This window comes from Spodoptera frugiperda, chromosome 5, assembly GCF_023101765.2.
Source record: "Spodoptera frugiperda isolate SF20-4 chromosome 5, AGI-APGP_CSIRO_Sfru_2.0, whole genome shotgun sequence".
In the NCBI taxonomy this organism is placed as follows: Eukaryota; Metazoa; Arthropoda; class Insecta; order Lepidoptera; family Noctuidae; genus Spodoptera; species Spodoptera frugiperda.
Genome location: NC_064216.1, coordinates 8,772,923 through 8,795,573, shown reverse-complemented (window position 1 = coordinate 8,795,573; position 22,651 = coordinate 8,772,923). Strand labels below are relative to the sequence as shown.

The following is a 22,651-nucleotide window of genomic DNA, read 5'->3' as shown; positions in this document are numbered from 1 at the left end:
GCCGCGCTAGGTAGTCCGCAGCTTCGGATCAGGCATCAGCCGTACTGGGCCCCATCTGTTTCTAACCATGTTATGGTGTGGTGTATGTGAACCTGATACCTCTTGAACGGCAGTCGACCTCCGATCACTCGGACAACGAGCAGATATCGTGCTAATTGAAAGTAAATGTTAGAAATGCGCGAATTCGTTCTCAAAGTCCAATAATATGTTTCTCGACCTTTAACCCCAGACTCTGGTTCTTATACTTAGTAGTCACTTTGCTAAAACAAAAAAAAACTGTACCTGCTTAACTAGTCAACTTCAAAAGATTTTGAAACACATCTTTCAAACCCTGATAATTTATCTAGACCACACTTACTTATTTAATTTGAAACTGATTATCTACAGAGAAATCAATTCGATCAACGATATAATTTCGTAGCGTTTTTGTCTTACAGAATCGTTTGCGTAATCATGGCTGCCATTGGTATCAGAGCGGTCGATTTTTATTTTAGTATAACAACTAAACAGTTAGCAAATACCCTTCGGCGTAGACAGACTAATCCAACCTCTTTGGACGTTACAAAATTTGAAAAAGAAAAGCGTCTATGATCTTCGTTAATAAAATATTAAATTTGAAAAAGGAACGCGTCTATGATCTTCGTTAAAAAAAATATTCGCGATATATGTGACCGTATTTCCGCAAACTCGACAGTAACCGGTAAGCCCTAATGAGCTCCGGTTCTTCACAGTTAATCGGGAAATTCTCTAGTAAAAAAAGTTTTTATAACGAGTTTCCAACCATTGTACGGGATGCTATTGTGCTGAACTCTCGTCTCGGCCCTCGTACCGGGAAAATGCTTCGTTCTGAGATGATGGTTTTCAGTGCTGGAGTGTATTTTTAATCGGTTTTGTTGGTATTTATTATTGTGATCGGACATGGTGGTGAATGCTACCGCGTGTCAGCTTTCGTCGTTTTTTATTGGTAAGTTTTTGGTTTGATACGTAAAATGCTTTTTATAACTTAAAAAATTAATAGAAGGATGTGTTTAATTAGACTAAAATGTTATACTTATAAAAATATTTTAATATTTTTTTTCATTATAAAATATTGTAGTATGTAGATATTTCAGTATGTTTTCATTAATCTTTTTAAAGAACTCAAAAGAAATTAAATACTAAGTAATTATAACAAAAAATAAATAAAATATTTTAACTGTTGTTTAGTTTATTATAATTAATTGAATAGAGTGATCGAAAAGCATATTAGTATAAAGTAATAATACCATGACCATAGCATAATGGTATCCACAGCAAAACCTAATGAGATAGTTTCAACATTCACCACATTACTTTTTAATCCATCCATCAATTTGAATGGTTTGACGTAACTACTACATACATACAGTATCCTAGTTTAACGTAAACTATCCTAGTTTACGTTACGTTACGTTAGTAATGAAATTGTGATAGGTGGCTATAATATACTGCCGCGACTTTTGTTTAATAAAGTCGAAATTATAAAAGTTTTACGCTAAAATAAAAATCACACTCTCCAGTTCTACATAGGATAATTTAATTGATCAAAACTTTTCAATGAACACACTCACGAGAATGCGGGAAAAGAAGCTAGTCGATAGATGTTTCCTGATGTCATTTGTTTGTTTATTGGTCTATAGGTAAAGTATCTACTAAGTAAACGTTTTTATCAAATCAAATCACTTTAATGCATCCATAGTAATAACCGTAATAACACTCTTTTTTGCGGGCCGCGTGGTAAAGAGTGCAAATCAACTCGCTTTGCTAAGTTTAGGATATAAAATAAAACTTTTAGAGTTTGAACGGTATATATTAAGGAAGATGCCGAACATACGAACTTTGATACATGTGATATATGTAAGTACATAAATATCGACACAATGATAGATTGCTCAATTGCAGCATCACTGCGGATGACTTGCACAAATATAGGCACGATAGTGATCGCGAAATCCGTTTCTATGACTGTTACTATTATTGCAAGCATGAAAGTAAGTTTGGTACGTTGCAACACCTTAACTACTGAGCAGATTTTGATGAATTTTGCTTTAGGTATAGATGCGACCTTAGACCGTACCAGACCTTAGTATTCTGTGCCTTAGGCATGATTATCGGCTAAATTGTCCAGAAAGAGAGAAGAGAACGTGTTAAACTGAATAACAATTTCCATGGTAATGAAGCGAGGAAAATCATGGGTTGGTTGTTGGTTTAGTTAACCTACAAATAAATCAATATTTGAATGCAATATCACGATTACAAGACAGAATTATTGAAATAAACAAACGACATGCACATCAACCTACTCTGAACAAACAAACTATAAACTTTATCACAAAATAATAAGATTGAATATCAATTACAGAGTTTTGGGATAACTTGATAAGCGGTTAGCTACAAAGGTGTATTATAATGTAGGTATTATAATGTCTACTTCCTCGAAACCTAGATGATTTATTGATTAGCACTTTGTAGTAAGTACGTCGGTAGTATTGTGGAGTGTTAGCACGTATTGGTTAGTGCTTCATTCACGAGCATAAGCTAATTTGTATACACGTTTGTCATCTCGGCCAAGTACGTATGTTTGTGACAAATAAAAATATACATATCATATTATGATGTTTAGTATCCATAAAAGGAAAGGCAGGGCTGTAGGTTACTTACTGATGTTTAATATATTTTCTATTAAAGTTACAAAAAGAATGAGCCTATCCTAATATTGTTGCACAAGACTCAGTGCTACTTATTACTGAAAATTCTTAATAAACCGATAATACTCAAAAGTTAAAGTTTGATTCAGGAATGGAACCTAAGATCAATTGTTACTCTGTCTTTCTTTCCAGGTTTTGAGGATAACCACCGTGGTGGTTTTAGTGAGGTAAAAATCCTACACTCCCTAGTCTTTTATCCCCTAAAAGCTAGGCGCCTCTTAAAGGTTTCCCTTGTCATAAAAAAGGTCAATTGTTTGGTATTCGTATTTGCAACTACTTAACTAAAGACGCAGTGAACTTTGTAATAAGACCGTTACTGAATATTATACGGATACATATTAATAGAGCTCCATTATGAGTTGCAAAGTTAATTAAAGTACTTCAGGAAATAAGTTAATATTGTTCATCAGTAGGGTAACTACTGAAAGATTAGACAATACATTTAATGTGTATTGTGTAGTTATTGTATAATAGAACCACTAAGTACTAATTTGTAAGACGAACTTGCACCAGATTGTTAAGGTATATGATTTAGAACTTTATAATAAGGAGGATAGAGTTGATAATGGTTTGTTACCTAATGTTGAATAAATATGTACAGCGGGTTTTATTAAAATGTTATAAAAATAATAGTGTAATAAATACTATTATGATGTGTGTTACATTGTAACAATCTTTAAATGGGTGATAATGACGAAAGCTATTCTCTACGATTTACTGTGAGCTTATTAAAATTCCGCCGTAGAAAGTAAAATTATAAAATATTTCGAGTGTTTATTCTATCCTTACTAGGTATACAAAAAAATGGGAAAGTGTTCTTTGTCTTTTTTTCACGTGGCAAGATTTTTACGCGACAGAGTTTGTGTCTGCAGATAATTAGAACGATGGAGAGTGCATATAGGCAATATTTTTATGTGTTTTCTTTCAACCATGCGAGTGGAGTCACGGGTAATAGCTGAGTTATTAGGTAAATAAAGTTTATTTGTCAATGTTTTACTCATTTTTTAGAATAAAAATTGAAATTTAAAATTGAATAAATGTACTAAGTATTTTTATCAAAGTATTTATTTCTTTAATAACATTTCAAGGTGAAACGTATAATTAAGATGCGTAGCTAATTTAAAATTAAGACAATTTTATGCTGAGAAGTAATTAATTTTAATTTTTAGTTATGTAAATAGTTACCTGTATGTGTAGGTACATATACGTATCTACCTATGCCATTGTTATCTTAAAAAAACAAACACCCTTATTATAAATTGAATTAAAAACACTAAGATATAATCCCAACAAGAATCTGACCAACAATAATAAAATTACGTAGTCACACATTAAAAGTTATGAAATTCTCTAAAGCATATAACACAGTGACCCAAATATTAAAAGAAATTAACATTATAATGTTATAACACTTAAGAACAACTTAATTTGGGTAATTTACTAAAATCGTTTTACTTAAGTGCTCTTACGAACTTACATTAAAGTTTACTAACAGTTGTTTAGGCAATAGGTACTGGGCATATTTTTTGAGCATATCCAAGATGATTGACTGAAGTGATAATTTGCTTAATCAAAAATAAAATAAATATCGTTACACCTTTTATTCCCGAATGGATAGACAGATGCACATTATGCCACTGTACAATGTACACTCACTATTCACAATTTATGTTAGAAGACCCATGCAATAGGGGGTGAGCCATATACCGGACACATTTCCAGATTCTGTGTAAATCTTTCAGTAGTACTGTAGTACAGAAAAAAACCGAATAAAATCCACCAGTACTTTGGCCGGCACGGGTCAAATCAAAAATCTATAGATAGCTTTTTGATTTTTGTAAACATACAATGTTATTCAAGGAAGACCTTTTTAAAGAAATCGGAAAATAATATAAGAATTACGTCTATTCATTCACTAGTCCAAAATAGAAACAAAAATTTCCTCATTCTACCAATTTTAAGTTACGTACTCTTGTTAGTTACAACGAACGAGTATCCGAATCTTACGCAGTGCGAGTAAATCCCTGAATGAGTGGCCAGTACAATGCCATTGTATAAGAACCATCAGGTGACATAATGCTGTTATCTCTTCGCTCTACTTTCAGTTTACGGCAATCACGAGTCATTCATTAGACTTTTAACTTTTTATTGTTCACTTTTACAATTACCTACAATGCGTCTGCGAAAACAAAAAAAAAAACTTTTTTGCGAAACAATGTACTGAAGTAGATACGTATCTAATTTATTTTCGGAAGATTGTTATCTGTATGTATTGTTAAGTTTAAATCTGATTTGATTGTGGATTAAGTACTTTTTTTGCGAGACACCATTTTTTTAATGTACTGAGGTAGGTAACAGTATAACCTATTTGCTGATTGTGTTTACCATAATTTACTATTTTCTATCTATACATATAATAAAATCGTAGAAAAGTGCTGTCTGTACATTGAAAATAAAAATAAAAAAAATAGCGTGTTCCTCTGTGCGCGCTAATCTCAGAAACGGCTGATCCGAGTTGGATGCGGTTTTCACGAATATATTGTGGGATGCTTAAATTTACATTTAGTGTTTGTTTCATGTCAATCGGTTCATAAATAAAAAAGTTATGTCAAATTAAAGAATCACGTCGAACATTCTATGCTTATACCATTAATCTCCGCAACTTTATTTGGTACAGATATAGTTTAGAACCTTAGAAAGAACATAGATATATTTTTATTTCAAAAATCAAAAAATTAAAATAAGAAATAAATTATTTATAAATAATTCTATGTCGATCGTTACACGACTTCGGTTCATGTTATTGTTTTAATTTATCGAAAAAAAGTAAATAAATAGTAAAAAGGTATGAAAAAAATTATATAAATAATTCTATGTCGATCGTTACACGACTTCGGTACATGATTGTTTTAATTCATCGAAAAAAAGTAAATAAATAGTAAAAAGGTATGAAAAAAATAATATCAATATAATTAAACTTTTAGTACAAAGAAAATGCCCGAACGGAGTATAGATAAATAATCCGAGTTGTCTTTGGCGTTGGGATCGAAATAGATCGCGCTATGGTTTCGTTACACTCATTTGGTGGGGTATGGGCCGAGCGCTTCGGTACTGTCGTGGAAAATCAAAAAATAAAAATCTATACATATAATAAAATCGACATTGAAAATAAAAATAAAAAAATTAGCAGGTGTTATTGTTATGTCGATGTCGAACCCAAAAATGTTTAACTTTTTTTTTGTTTGTCTGTTTGTCTATGCGAGCTAATCTCAGAAACGGCTGATCCGAGTTGGATAACGAATATATTGTGGTAGGCTTCAATTAACATTTAGTGTTTGTTTCATGTCAATCGGTTCATAAATAAAAAAGTTACGTCAAATTAAAGAATCACGTCGAACACTATTCTATGCTTATACCAATAATCTCTGCAACTATTTGACGGATTTGGTTGAAATTTGGTACAGATATAGTTTAAAACCTTAGAAAGGACATAGGATAGTTTTTATTTCAAAAATTAAAAAATAAAAATAAGTACGGTTTCTGTATTCGTATTTACGTTCAGTTTAAATCTGATTTGATTGTGGATTGAGCAATATTGTTGCGTTATTTTTTAATAAATGTTGAAATACGTGAAGCTTGATGTCCTGATTGTAAGATTGTGTGTGGATTGCTGTAAGAAATATGTAATAGTTTTTTTATGAAAATTTGTAATACGTAACATCACGCCTTATAGTCTTATAGGTGCAGGCAGGAGTCTTTAACAGTGTAACCTATTTGCTGTTTGTTTTTAAGATAATTTACTTATCCATTATGTAATATATCAGAAAATAGGAGAAAAATGATATGCAATGATGAATGATAGTGACTATACTAAAGCCCTTAAAGTAATGGAAACAACTTCTAAATCATCCAATTTACCTGCACAATTTGTGATAACAATGTTTACCTATATAAAGTATATTGAAAATAACCATAATTTGTGGTTTCGTGTGCGTGATGCTAATGTTCTTACATGATGCTCGTAATTGCGCACATAAACATCGCCGCTCCTAAGCCTACACTGATTTGTATAGCAATTTTTCTTTAGCGCGTGTAATTTCCATACTTTTCGTTGCTAATGAAAAGGTACTAGGCGCTTGTTGTGGTTTGTTAAGCTGTGTTTGTTGTATTTGGTGATTATTATTACCTACAAGTTAGGAATATTCGAATGTTCAATTACATAGATATATAGTGATCTTCATCAATTTATCAGCCACAAGATATCTGTTGCTGAACAATAATCTATTCCTATAACTTCCAAGTCCCTTAGTAAAATTTTATTTAAGTACGTTTAAAGTAATCAAAACGAGAGCGTGTTCTCTGATTGGCTGACTCGAACAAACTAATCAGAGCGCACGCTCTCGTATGGTACAGATCTGGCAGTTGGTAGAGACCTTCATCCAACAGCTCTCTTTCACCTTTATTATGTCGTCTATCCTATCAGAAATTTATGGTTCTTTTTAAATAAGTTCAGGCTTTGTATTCCACTGTACCAGACAATTATTTTAACATAAAGTGAGGAATTTAAAAGTTTTCTATTTATTTTGTTGTTCTAAACTTACGTTCTTTTGTTAAGATTAGTTCATTGTGAAATATCCCTTAACACGTATTACCATAAACTAATTATTTGTATTGACCAGAACAGTTTCTATGAATTTCAACACATATTCCGCGACTTTGAAACGGCCTTGTGGTTTTTTCAAATCATTGGTTCATTCAAATAATACGTTAGCAGTTTATAGGGCATTTAACTATATACCATTACCAACAGCCTTCAAGTTTATAGGAACTATTCAATGGTAGATTTATTTTTTACCTTTTTATGTCAAATTCCAAATTGAAAGATATTGTTGTAATAAAACGTGATTGAAAAGGTGGGGAATGGAAGTTTGGCAACGCTTTTGTGCTACCTATGGTATTATTAGGATATGGGGTTACGTGTTACTTTGTATTGCCACATTATAAAGCCATGTCATGGTAAAGGTCTCTTTTTTGAGGTGTGAAAATCGTCCAATGACTTCTCTCGCCTTAGGCAAGAGGGAGTGTCAGACTCTTACTGACTAAAAACCACACCGTTCCTACACCTGCTTTTCGAGCTGGAGCCACGGTAAAGGGCTAGGTAGTCCGCAGCTCCGGGATGGTAAATGTCTTGAGGAATCAATTTGAGGAACCAACTGATGTCCCGTCTCTGTCACATGTGTAGTCCTTTATGTCTTACGCGGGAATAGTGGTAAGGATCAATATGTTCTACTCTATCGTCACATTAAAAGTATTAAGTAGGTACTTATTCTTCCCAACATCTTGATGAATAACCAAACAATTTTACAATTCAGTAGACCTAACAATAATTTATAAAGGAAACGACCGACAACGTTAATCCGCACTGTATCTCACGATCAATCAACCTGGATTAGCAGTCTACTTGGTTGCAGATCGAGTTATATAAAACCAGTTTACCATGGTCTTGCTTTGTGCGATCTTTCCGTATATTCGACGGTCAGTTTATACTGGTCCTGTATAGCTTAATGTGGAGCTATGTACAAAGACCTTTGTGTCAAAGGAGTGCCCGTTTGTTAGTTTGTTGGGTTAACGGGTCGGTGACCGCTAAGCTGTTTCCCTAATGCCAGTGACGGCTGTGCCTGCCAGTCATCTGCTTGTTTAGTCGGACTGGCAATTCTGGCAACAAACATGGCGGTGTTTGTTGCCGGGTTCTTGCTAAACTTTGGTCTGCTATTGTGTTATTGTTTAATGTTATTATTTATTTTTGTGCCTACCTTTAGTATCACCTTATGAATTAGCCATTTTACTAAGATGAAGGAACAAACTGTCTGAGCTCAAGTTGTGAAAATTGGAGAAATTGATACTATTGCATTATTAGAAGTTTAGTACTGTACTTACTTCGATCGATGGATGACCATTCCAAAACGAAAATATAGTGTTTAAATAATTAACTAGCCAGCTAAGTTAGGAGTCCTAATTATTATTAAGCTGTGACATGAAAGTGATACATATAATTAATTACAAACATATTTTTGTCCTTGTACTAAATAGCTGCTGAAGTACTGTTTAACACGAAAAAGTAGTTGTATGTAAGTACTAGCTTCTGCCAGCGGATTACCCCGCGTTCCCGTGGGATAAAAAGCATAATTTCACCTAAGTCAGCTCATACCCTGTCTGTATACCAAATTTCATCAAAATCCGTTCAGTAGTTTCAGTGTGAGTGACGGACAAAGAGCTAAACAAACAAACTTTCACATTTATAATATTATAGTGTGATAAATGTAGCTTATCTTCGAATAATATGAGTGTAATTTATTTATTTTGAGTACAATTCGCCTATTTGAGTTGAAGTTGAAGGTTGGTCTAGCCTGTCGAAACGACTAGCTTCAAAACTGTTTTATCATTTCAAGGTATTCATTTCATTATCAAGGTATAATACCTATCGCTTATACTGTATTACCAAATGTTTCTAATTTGGTACGTTAATTAAAGTCAAAGTCGTGTCACTGTCGTCGTAATTACATGCTATTTTGAACTTTAATTATCTCAGAGTTACAGTCAAAAGTGTTAAAGCATTTTTAATGAAGCAGCAAAACATAAAAGTCATAGATAAAACAAACAGTGCCAGCCAAAACTAAACCATTTATCACTGTCCATAAGAGTGGTAATAGAATGAACAGTCATTATGACGTGGTTATTTCAGTGTGCAATTTATTTTGTTCCAGGTATAGCCGAAATATGTTTTATGTCGGCTCCGATTGGTCAGTGCGGGTACTGCTGCCCGCACGATGATACCCAAGATATACAGTATAAGTTATTTACTAGGTACGTATGTTTCTATCATTTATATTAAACTAGCTTCTGCCAGCAGCTCTGCCCGCGTTCCCGTGGGATAAAAAGTAGCCTATGTGTTATTCCAGACCATAATCTGCTCCTGTTCCAAATTTCATCCCGATCCTTTCAGTCGTTTTGACGTGAATGAGTAACAAACAAACAAACATACAAACTTTATCATTCATAATAATTATTAGTATGATATACTAATGTGAAAATGTCTGGACGAAAAGCATAGCATAAGATCTGTCCCTAGCAATGAACTTATTTAATTTTTGAAGCTAGTTTAATAGAGTGGTTAAAATACTTAAATTCAGAATCACTTCAGAGAATTATAAGTGCTAAGCTACTTTCGCATGTTTCTATACCTAAACTGTTCCTCAGAGAACATAACATAGAAATTCAATTAAAATTCATATGAAAAGGTCGCCGATAAGGTTTTATCGCGTACAGATAAGGAGCTAACCTCAGTGGCAGTACATTTGGCGACCAAAAATGACGTAACGTTCGCATTTCGAGCTCAGGGCCGCGGGTCGAAGGTCCAATTTCCGCAGCGGACCCGACGTGCTCGCATAAATGTTACGAGCTTCAATGGTTCCACTGATTTCTTTTTATTATGTTTACATTTCTACTTTACATACACGACGAGCATTTTCTTTGTTAGTTATCAAAATCTAAAGAGGAAAGACAGAAACAAGAAGAAGTTTTATTATAAGTTATTAAAATCTAAAGGGCGAATGTCGGTTTTACAGACGTCTATAGGCCGTAGCGTACGTACTAACATTAGGTTTTTTTTCAGGTTAACCAAAAGCTCGTTTGTCACGAAAGGTTGCGTAAATCATTAGTTTAATTAAATGATCAAAATCTGACTAAATAATAATTAATATTTAAATTGAATGTGCTAAAATTATACGGATAAATAAGTTTCAATAACAAAACAGCTGAATGGCATTTTCACGCAACTACTAATGGTTGTTTTGGTTAGCGGACCGGTGAACAATATTTTTTTACCTATCTGTGCAAATTATCCTATATTCTTCTCCATAGTTCCAACTATATGTATGCAAAACTTTTAGAAAATGGATTGAATAGATAAAACGTAGTTAGGCGAATAAACAAACATATAAACAAACTTACTTTTGCGTTTATTTTAATTTTATTTTGTTTATTCGAACTCCTAAGTAGATTTATATAATTTAGTTAGGATTAAGATGATAATTATAATTACAAGAAATTGGACAATACTACGCTAATATTCACGAAGTAAGAAAACTTCAACATGAAACAAACAGAATGAAAAGTACCAGGGCGTCATATGACCGTGCAGGTTCAATCGCAAGGCAGCGCATGCAAGCATTTGTTCACTTGACGTGCAACGTAATTGCTATAACCTTTGTTTAGACCAACACCAGGGCTGAGCATTTCATGACCATACGTTATTAGGAAATGGACTGAACGAAATGAGGGGTCAGTTGTGACGTCATATTCGTGACAGCAAACTTTCAAATATCCACGTGAAGAATGGATATTGTTGAAACAGTTGGCGGTTGAAATTATTAGGTATCATTTTGTAATGTTGGTTGAAATAGACTAGGCTTGGTATTACGTTGGTTATTACTTGAATCATGGAAATATTATCATGTAATTGCAATTTTGAGGATGCTTTTTCACCAGAGATGTGTTATGTAGCTATGTTACGAAGATGTAATAGCTAAGCTGTAAAACTATGTGACCGTTTCCACTGGTACTAAGCTATGTAGCTGTGCAAGGAAGATGCGCAGCTCGAGTATGCGATGTATCGATAGTAAGGAAGCCATTCATAGCACACATCCATAGCACGTATTTTTCCATATAAAAAATATCTTTCGTTTTGTGTAAGACAGATATACAATTGTGTAGCTAAAATTATTTTACTATTTACTTATTCAGTAAGTAAATGTTTGTTGGATTGTACATTTTAATGTGCTATAAAGATTTCTATAAATAAATTCAGATTGAACAGAGATATTTGTTGGTAGGCCATGTCAATCAATTAAATAACTTTGCCTTAATTTCAATGCAAAAGTTGGTTTCAAAAGTTGGTGTATCGTAAGCCGTTTTCGCTTAATTGACGGGTTGACCTTTCCAACTTTTTGTAAACTCCTTCCTTGAATAAGTATACCACTTTCTCAATGAATGGTATAGCATTAATTGGTATAGAAACTTTTCTATAACCCTACTTATAATGAGTTAAGAAGTGCCTTCAAGTTTTTTTTTTTACAAAGGGCGTTTTATATAATAACTAATTACTAGCTTCTGCCAATGGCTTCGCTCGTGTTCCCGTGGAATAAAAAGTATCCTATTACCCAAATCAGCTCATACCCTGAATGTATATTTCATCCCCCAGTTTAGTAGTTTCAGTGTAATTGATGGACAAACATCCATACAAACAAACTTGCACATTTATAATATTGGTGTGAAGTGTGATTTCAAGAGCATTTTACTATAATATTTAAAAAAAGTCGTCGTCAAGTCTTTTAATTGCCGAAAGAGTTAAATAAAAGTGCATAAATTATTAAACACCCACTATTCACCAGTTATGTTAAGAGTCTCACATGGGTATGTGTGGGTGGACAAGTGCAACATACTGTGTGCAAATGCATTAAGACTTATTTTTATTATTCCAGGTCAAATCCCACAACATTTCAAATAATCCCACCGAATGACGTGAACGCTCTACGGAGGACATCGTTCGACTTCTCGAATCCCACGGTGATATATCTGATGGGATTCTCCGAGTCTGTAAGTGGAGTCGGTACCACTACTGTCAGGGATGGTAAGATACAAAATACGTGTTATATCGTATTATTCGGTCTATTGTTCGTTTAAGATTGTGATTTTGAGCCATATATTTGGTTGAATGTAATAATTGTATTTGCATTCTGTTGTATTTTTATTTATTGTCTTATTTCCATGTTGTTTATACGTGAAAAGAGACCTTTAAGTTAAAATAGAACTTTAAGTTGATTTGGAGTTTCTTCTGAGACAGCTACTAAGGCATAGTCTAACCCGACAATCATCTGAAGCTATGTCATAGATTCCTTCAGTAGTAACACGTTTCGATATATAAAAAAATAATATAATTTTTTTTTGTATGTAAGTGCAAAACGTTTACAGTTAATTTCCGTAGCAATGTACTACGGAGTCATGTACACCTGCATGCCGTGACCGCTTCTCGTAGGCTCGTAGCTCGTAGACGATAACGAGGCGGCTACGGCGTAGCACCTCACGTGTGAAGGGTTACAAATTGCTCCTTGCTACTATTATAATGATTATGTGCTAGTCATTCATAATATGTTATTGGCATAGTGAAACCCATATAATGTTCATATGTTTAGTGTTATGTCATTGACATTTTGTGCAAATAAATAATGGTGCAAATACAATCACAATTTAGTATATTTTTATTTTCCTGCTATTTACTAGACTAGGCAGTCCGCAGCTCCAGGTAATATCATAGCACTAAAGAGAGTGTCTTTTGAGGACAAAAATTCTAATCCAGGTCTTGTAACAATTTTGGCTAATCGAAAAGCAATAAAAAGGAAAAATATAATTGAACTAATAATATACATAAACACGGTGTCAACATCGCATGTGTCGAACATATCGCAAACATACGATTCTATTTTTAGACCATAATTGATATAATACCGCATTCGTAATCGATTCCGAACGAATGCAGTGTCGGTGGAGTCAATTAGACCTGTATTTATGTCATGTGCTAATGGCCGTGGTACATGTTAAACTGTCGATACACAAGCGGCAGTGGCTATGTATAAATATACCTCTAAATCGACTTCGATATACATACATGCATGTTGCTTATAACTGACCAATTTGGAAGCAATTGTGGCAGTTGAGGAAGGCTTATGTTGGACAGTGCACAACGTGATTGATGTTAATAAATAGGACTGATGCCCGACCCGGAGCTGCGGACTACCTAACGAGTTTATCAGAGCTTCCGTTCAAAGATCAGGAGTAGGAACGGAGTGGTTTTTAGTCAGTAAGAGTCTGCCACTCTCTCTTCCCTCACCCAAGGCGGGAGAAGCATTGGATTCCACTTTAACACATTAGACGCCATGTCGGACAACTTTGTCTGACACCAGTGGAGGAATAGCCTTTAACAGTTTTTTGTTGGCAATGAAAGGCTTAAAAACATTTTTTCCCATTTAAAACAGGGACATGTTGACACTATCCTGGCGTACATTGAATAAACTCTGCATGCTAGCTCGTTATAACTTTCCAAATTGGATGTGTAGTAAAAAGTACATATTATTTAGACTCCGAATTTATGGTGGTTGCATTCCAGCAACTATTGCAGACAACTACTACAATCATGTAAATACATCTATTTTGCAAATACTAGTAACAAATCCGTATTTCTAAATTTATCAGATTCTAGATTCAGTAGCTAAATAAAAATGGTAAAGTAAAACAGGTGAGAGAAAATTCTCAGAACGCCCGCCCTTGGGATTAGCTTCGCATGAAAACATTAGACGCACCAAGATATTCGTAGTTCAATGACACGAGTTACGGATCGTGCAGAAAAACACTTTCATTACGATTTATCCTAGTATTCGATATATCTTTATCGTATTTGTGTATATTATGGTGAAGAAAAATATCTTGAGAAAATCTGAACTTATAACAGTCTAATTGTAGGTTTGAAATCGCCGATCCGTCTTGAGCAGGGAGTAAAGTCCAAACCTTCTCCATGAGAGAAGCGGCCTTTGCTTAGCAGTTGGCGTTTGTAGGCTGAAGATGACAATTATTTTTAAATACATACATTTTTATAACATATAGTTAATTTCCCTGAGACGCGTGTTCTGTTGTTTTCATGTTTGTATTTACTGTAGATCCTGGCTTATAGAAGTTGTAGTGGTATGGGAGGAAGTGGCGGATTGTCCCATTAAAAAAAATATATAGTACGATTGTTCGATAACGCCTTAACCTAGAGTAGCACCAACTATAATTGTGTTAATCAGAGTTAATGGATATATGAAGTACACCTCTATTGATATAATTTCATGTTTATGACACGCAAACGTGGTAGTGATGTGTAATAAAATGATTTTATCACCACAGACAATAACAATGCCATGTTTATGGTGTGACCAATGCACAAATTAGTTTTGTAAATAATAAATAAGGAAGAGGGAATTACTATATTTAAATATTGTTTTGTATATTGTAATGTTATAAATACCTACACATGCCTATGATATTACAATTATATTTGTATTTTATATGTTAGTGATTGTTGAGTTATTGCAATAGTGGCTGTCTAGTATCTAGCACAGTTTAAGTTTTCCACGACAAGGAGCGAATTTTAGAGTCTAATTTTCGGATCGGAAAGTATTATTTACTGAGTTATCAAAACGTTTATGAATTTAATTTTTGTTTTCAGCACACTTAGCGGCAAGGAACTACAATTTTATAGCAGTTGACTGGTCGCGACTTATTGTATTCCCATGGTAAGTAAGCACATTATAATTATTATCTATCATAAGCTAGTAATTTCATGATTAGTAAAAGCTTCACTGCAATCGTCATTCTTAAGTTATTACTATTACAGTTTATTTTCAAGTAGTTATGGAGATGTACTTGTTCTCTTGTACTTTTAAACGACTATCGAGTTTTAAAAACTGATTAATGATATTAATTCAAAACTAGCTTCGCCTGCGTAGTAGTTGTCGATAGTATGTAGTGTCGATAGTCAATAGCATTATTGCTTTATAATTACAACTAAATATATGATGATACATCCAAATAGTACCAGTTACAAGCACGTTATTCAACATAACAATATAAAAAAATCACACACAAAACTGGAAATGAACACACAACACTTAATTAAGGGCGACAAAACTCAAATAATAACAAAAGTTACGGCGTCGCAGTCGGGAAACAAATGGCTGCGGTGGAATAAACCTCGTGTATGAGCGGAATCCAGTTGTTACAGCATTTAACGTGGTACTGAAACGTTATGATTCCATACGTGAGGGACAAATGTGACCTCACATTCGCCCCTTAGGACCTACCTATAAGGCTTATAGGTCCCTTATTTACAACCCAGTGGCTACCAGCCAAGAACGTTCCGCTAGATTTATACCCCCCCTCTCTCCCAAATTCAACGAATTATGGGCCGCTTTCATTTTTCTTCTTCGTTTTTGTTTCGCCAGCAATTAATTTTGGCCAGTTTCATTAATTACCGGTTTAATGTGTTCGGGCATTGGAACGGGGAATACTTCTGTTAAGTGCAGTATAGCTAATGTTGCAGTAAAATGTTTATGTGTGCTTGATACACATAGATTGCGCAATATTTTTGCGTTAAAATAGAGATTCGTTCAAATGTTTAATGGTGTAAAGTTTATAGTTTAGGATTGGTGCCTGTTAGATGCATGCAAGCACGTAGATGTATATTTTCGGTTTAATTGATTAAACTAGATCTCAAAGTAGAAAAAAATATATTCTTTAATTTAAAAATTGACTAACTACAACAAATCTATCTTTCTCAGGTACATCTCAGCAGTCCGAAACACCCGGTATATGGGGAGAAAACTAGCCGACTTTATTCAATTCCTGGACTCAGTAGGTGTTCCAGCCTCATCTATCCATGTGGTTGGGTTCTCCCTTGGCGCTGAAGCCGCAGGGTTTGGGGGCAAGAACTTGCGGTCTCGAGGGTTGCTACTGGGCAGGATTACCGGTGAGATATGAACTTGGTTTTCCAACAAATGGGATACTTGAACCAATTTGTTCCCATTTGCCGGGTTGTTTAGCTGCTCCGACGAAGTTGTTTGAATTCATTAAAATATTAGTTTATGGGTCTTAAATTACTTTTATTAAGATTTTGGTTTATGTTCTAACTATGTGAATTATATTCGTTTTTGAAGTATTGCCATGTCAAATACAAATGCCCTTTTCCAATCTATCTATCAGCATAAATTAAGGAACCACAAAAGAGTGTCAGACTTCTGCATTTCATGTTCAAACGTTCGATTCGAGTATATCCACAGAGAATTATTAAATAACTTGACGGACGTTAATTGTAGGCTGGACAAATAAATAAAACTGTTTCAACGAGGGTATTAATGTCAGTAGCAATATCATTAATATTTAATACTTCATATTTCTTTCATAAAAGGCTGCCATCAGCCATCATGGATATTGGATGAAAAGCTGTAGTTACTTTGTGAATTTTGTGATGAAGCTCTTTATTTTATGAGTTATATAAAATAAAACATAGGTATGAGGTATATATAGTATTTAGTATTATTGTAATGTTTGTTTCCAAATAAATCGATTGCTTGTTCATTTTAGTTACGAGTATTTGTGACTGTAATTTTATTAATAAAGTCAATCTGAAAAAGTATCTAAGTTTCTTCTTTATTATGTCTTTATTATCTTTAATGTACACAATACAATCAAAAAGTGGTACATAAGACAAACTTAATGCCGTATGGCATTCTCTACCAACCAACCTTAGGGTTCAAAGAGAAAGTCTGCGAAAATTATCTTTATAACTTAATCGAACCGAAATCTTCTTTATATTTCCAGGGTTAGACCCAGCCTACCCCGGCTATAGCCTGTCCAACAATGACGGCCATCTTGCCAAAGGAGACGCGGCCTTTGTGGACGTCTTACACACGAACCCGGGAGTATTCGGGTTTCTACGGCCTATCGGAGACGTGGACTTTTATGCTAATCCCGGCGACTGGATCCAACCGGGCTGCTGGGTGGATGAGCTCATCAGGAACCGGGAGTTTCGGTTTGTTTGTAAGTATTTTCATGTTTATAAAGGCTATTTTACTATAATACATAGAAAGGACGTGTTGAGAGTTAGTAAAGAATGATGTCTAATGAGACCATTAATAAAACATTATATTTTGTTACTGAAACTTCTGTTAGGACACATACAGTATGACGGTATTGCATTGTAAAATAATCTAAAGGTACTGTTTAATTAACTTCAACGTAACTCTTTCAACAGAATTTTTAAATCGATAAAAGACATGTTTTATTTTAAAGTAAAAACTATGGAACAATTTAGTAACATGTCGAGTTAGGTTCGAGCAAAATCCTAACCGTAGTTTGTGAATTATTAAAGAAGAAATCTGAGCGAGTGCATGGCGCAGCTAAAAAGAACAAAAATGTATCTAGGAAAACTAGGTGTTTCTTTTTCCAATGAAATATTCAGTGTACTGCAGATGATTTTTTCCTAGTTCTTCCAGGAAGTTTTGCTCGTATATGAAATGTTTAGTTTCTTTTTGTTTATTGGAAGTAATAAGCTTACGTAACTCGATGACACGGGTTTGTTAATTTTTTTTTTGCTTTATACACACATAGTTTTGGGGACATGAACGTCAATTTCCAAAAAAATTTATGTAAAGAGATTTCCGTAAGTAAAACCTACTCAATTGTTAACAAAAATAACAATTTATTTTAGTCGTAAACGACAACTCGTTGTTAGCATTATATTTTTTCTCAATGAACGTAAACGTCTCGTTAAAGAGCCACTTGATCTTTTTGTGTCGAAAACAGCGTTCAATAAATATGAAGGATTGTTGTGTTCATTCGAAACGAGTGACTCGCTTCAACGCTCCTTGACACTCAATCGTCAGATTGCATAAATTATCTGTACAGAAAAAAAAAACAACGAATCCATTCGGAATTTAAAAAAGGCGGTCACTTCATAAACCCCAGCGCTCAATCCAAAGCCCGTTTGCTAAAAAACATGAAAGCTACGTTACATAACCTTTTTACTTAGAAGAGATTGACATTGACCTTTACAGGGTTGATAAATGTTTTCGCAAATAACAGAGCACGACTGTGGAGGTGTGTAATACAAGATTTTATTTACGCGTCTAACCCACAACATTTCTATTTAATTATCAATTTGCGTGTAGTAACAAACAATGCAGTATTCAGCCGCAGATAGATTGGGAATAAATGAAGCCGCAATAAACAATTTAGGCTGCGCTAAGCCAATTTCCCGTCAAATTTGGCGCGTTAGCTGATCATAGTGTGATGTTGCAACCCTAACAACCGCACATTTCGGCGGGAGGGAGCGATCGATGCTCTGACGTCACACGCGGATGCTGCGGGGACGGGCACGAAGGACGAGATAGGGGGGAGTCACTAGTACGCCAACCCCGATTATTTGCCTTTCAAAAAGCTATTATTAGCGTTCGTGTTTTTGCTGAAATTAAATTACAAGGTATTTTTTTGGTGAATTTTATCCGCCAGTCGCGTCGCTTGGGGGACCCCTGTGTAGTAATTTTGGGTTATCACGCTGAAGCCATCGCTGCTTCTGGTATTCTCCGATTTTATGCGAGGCTTCCTTGATATAAAAATACATTTTTGCTTTGTTGTTGAAAGAAGCAAAGATATCTTGACAAAATTGCTGAATGAAATAAATAAAGAATAGCTTATCTAAACTTTAACTTAGTCGAAGTTACATAAATACATAGTAAGTACGTTCTGAGTAAGACCGCTGGAAGCTACTAGCGATTACCCGTACGAGTGGGCCCTACTTGAGAGGTGCTCGTACTACTCCGTAACTTTGCGATCCTTCAACTTCTCGTACGAGTATGCAGTGTTTTAGTCTACAAACTAAAAGTGTGTAAATGGATGCTTTGTCGATGGAAACTGAAGTTTTAGATAAATGAAATAGGTGATGTTTTATGATATCTATCTAAGGACACTTTGTTTTGGAATTTCAATTGCACACTTAAACTGTTTTGCTTCGGATTCAAGAAAATGTTAATTTCTGAATGACATGACGATTGATTGGCAATGTATCGAGACCAAACAAAGAAATAACTTAAAATAAGGAACAGTCTTCGCATTATTAACCTCATTCTTTCCACATTTCACAATTAAGTCCACATTCATCTGTACGTCGCAAACCATCAAACGCATTTACGAGCCGTAACAAGTACAGTTCGTTAAAAAATCGAAATGACCCGTAGGTACTTTATAAGGCTACCGTGCACGCGAATATAGCCTTTATGTCCGACTATGAAAGAACATTAATTAAGAGTGATAATGCGAAATTATTTGGGCCACTCGTAAACCGTGCGTAAACCTTTTGACATGAAACGGCTCGTATAATTTTGTGAATTAGGTGGAATGGAGAGACGGGCTCGAGGCTAATAGCTTTGTCGATCGATCCTTGTTTGGGTTAGATGTTAGACGAAATTCGCTGCGTGCGATTTTTTTAGATGGAACTTTTGTCATTGCAATTTTTGGAGACTAACTGTTAACTGGGTGCAGGTGGTAGTTTTGGGGGTGGTAAGTGCCACTACCAATACGTCAAGTTAAACAAAAAACGTTATACCTTTTTTCGATAGTTCTTATAATGCTAGAGGATCCCCAAATTGTATTTTCCATGCCATGAGGATGATGACCAATCATGAAAAAGATTACTCGTGATCTTCTTCGGGTGACTAACGGCGCATTCCAATACGCCGTAAAACGAGATTCTTGATTGGACTCGTAGTAACAGTAACCTTCCACATTTCAGTTTGTACAAGTATAAAATCCAGATCTTTATATTTTACACTTTCAGTCATAACTGGTTACTCCCCGCGACCCCAACCTAGTTGGGTGTAGGCCAGAAGAAAGGGTTTTGGCAGATTCAAACTAAACTTGTGCAGTGACTGTCGTGCTAAGATTTAGGAACACTGCATAACAAACCTTAGTTATAAGAAATGTAGACAGATTTTGCTTTAATAGAAGACTTTTTGAATAAATAGAATTTTAAAACTTAATAATTAATGAACTGTGACGTATTGGTCTTTATTTTCCCTAATAAATGTACGTAAGATAATAAAAAGCAACGTTCACCACCTTCATATAACTTGTTTAGTAAACTCTTCTTCATTCAAAGTATCTGATACAAAGCGGCTATCCAGACATTGTGAAAAAGGTCCTTAACTATATGAATTTACATATTGTCTTGGCATGAATAGTTTATAAGATTTCATTTTCAATTTATTGCACTTTGGAACAATTTTTGGCAGCAGATCTTAAATCCTTTTAGGGTCAATATAATTCGGATGTATTAAAGGTCTTGCAGCACTTTCAATCAAAATATTAGACTTACAAGATTTCAAGATACATCATTGATATTTAATGGAAGACAGATTGAAGGAATACCATTCCATCTTTTTAAAATTTTCAATCAATTGTAAACGTCGTAATATCGAAACGTTTATCAGTTTAGTTCATTCAACCCTAGAATGCGATAACCTCATATTTTATCAAGACATCGTAGGTACGCCACCACTTGGCTCAGGGCCAAAGATTGATCGTTAAGCAAAATGTCAATAGCAGATTAGTTATAGGCACCGTTCCTCCCCTTGCAAAATATACAAAGGAATTAAATGGTAGTGGGTTACCGACGAAATATATAGGTTAATCCTCAAACATATTTTGGTAAGTTAAATAACAATAATGGGCTTTGCTAGACTGGTCTGTATAGAATGAATGGCTATTACCTTTAGCTAATGGTCACATTGGGACCTGATCTGGTTGGTCTCTGAGAAACTGTGATTCCAAAAAAAAAAGATTTTTGCTATGTACTGTACTGAGTTGTTTTAGAAAAAAGTTTTTCGTCAAAACTAGCACATTTAGGTCTCACAAGTTAAAAGTTCAAGTTACAAAATCCAAGTCAGCACATGTTGCAATTATTATTCCACTTGTTATTGATTCAATTCAGATTTTATCAAAGATCGACGATTTCTGAAATGTTAGGTTATACGATTCGGAAAAACATGCACTTTGAAAAACCAACCCCCCGGTTGTTGCCAAAGTAAAGTAACTCGTAAGATATTTGAATCGAGGAAGTTTTGAACGAAATCAAAGGTCGCTAAAGTCCAAAATAGCTTGACTGTTTGCGACTTACACATGCTCTAACAGCAATTTTTCTCACGCTCGATCCAGTAAGTAAAAACAAAGGAAAAAGGGATAAAATATAACTTTGTTTTATTTCCATGTACAGTTCATCCTGTGCGTGGGACTTAAAAAGTACTTTGTGTGGGTGTAAATAATCCACTTGTAGTCCACAAACATGTTTGATCAGCTAACTTTTGTTGTGCAAAGAGAGCTCTCTTGAAAGGGTAAATTAATAAATGCCATAAATAAAAGAATAAATGTCGAAATATGAAGTAAAGGACAAAAAATGACCTTTCGAATGAATCCTTTAAAAAGGTCAGCTAGTATTTGAACACTGATTGTATACACGTAGAATCAGAGTGATATTATGGATCGGATTCATTTGTTCATTACAAATAGAACAAATTTAGCCATAGTAAACACCAACGGCCTTACTTATAAAAATCCACTAATCAACAGCTAAGCAACTAATTAACTAATAACTCATTAACTCCTTAATTATCAATTAACTATTTCTTACTTATAAACACTGCTTACACGTCACTTAACTAAGCAATGGTTAATTAACGTTTCAGTCTCTCCTCTTAAATTTGAAGGCATTTTAATATAAATGGAACTTTTCGAAGCCAACGCAATAACAACTCTTTTAGCAGTTCTTGATAAAGTATGTTGGCTCATGCCATGAATTTCCGCACAGAAGAATCACAGTGATATTATGGATCAGATTCATTTGTTCATTAAAAATAGAACAAATTTAGCCATAGTGAAATTTCTTATTTCTTCTATCTCGTCAAGGTATGTGCGTAATTCATTATCGTCGTTAAATATATCATTTTTTTAATATTTATCTACTTCACTTTCCTAAGTAGCGGAACAAAGCCCAGCAAACAGAACACAATTCAATGCGAAGTTTGCATGTGGTGTTATTGTTGAGATATACCACAGCTGTGACTTTTACGAATTTCGGACGCCATTTTGGTAATTAAAGTCTTTAAACAAGGGTCCGACACTGATTAAATTGACAGCTATTTAAGCAGTCGCTAAGACATTAGTTAGCGTTAATCATCGTTTATGAGTTAAAATATTTTTTAATAGGTAGTTTAACTGTGTCTTAA

The 22,651-nt window shown here is 34.4% G+C and overlaps 2 protein-coding genes across 2 annotated transcripts in view; one reads left to right on the top strand and one right to left on the bottom strand.

Annotated features, from left to right (window-relative positions):
• LOC118271713 (uncharacterized) overlaps positions 1–22,651 on the bottom strand; it is an 85,776-nt gene that overhangs the window by 10,276 nt on the left and 52,849 nt on the right. The gene's annotated exons all lie outside the window — the stretch shown is intronic.
• Positions 517–22,651, top strand: part of LOC118271714 (pancreatic lipase-related protein 2) — a 25,047-nt gene continuing 2,912 nt past the window's right edge. The window contains exons 1-6 of the mRNA XM_050693756.1: positions 517–964; positions 9,491–9,590; positions 12,266–12,414; positions 15,046–15,112; positions 16,157–16,344; positions 17,196–17,414. Of these exons, the coding sequence (XP_050549713.1) occupies positions 919–964; positions 9,491–9,590; positions 12,266–12,414; positions 15,046–15,112; positions 16,157–16,344; positions 17,196–17,414 (769 nt within the window). The 5' untranslated portion in view covers positions 517–918. The remainder of the gene's footprint in view (positions 965–9,490; positions 9,591–12,265; positions 12,415–15,045; positions 15,113–16,156; positions 16,345–17,195; positions 17,415–22,651) is intronic.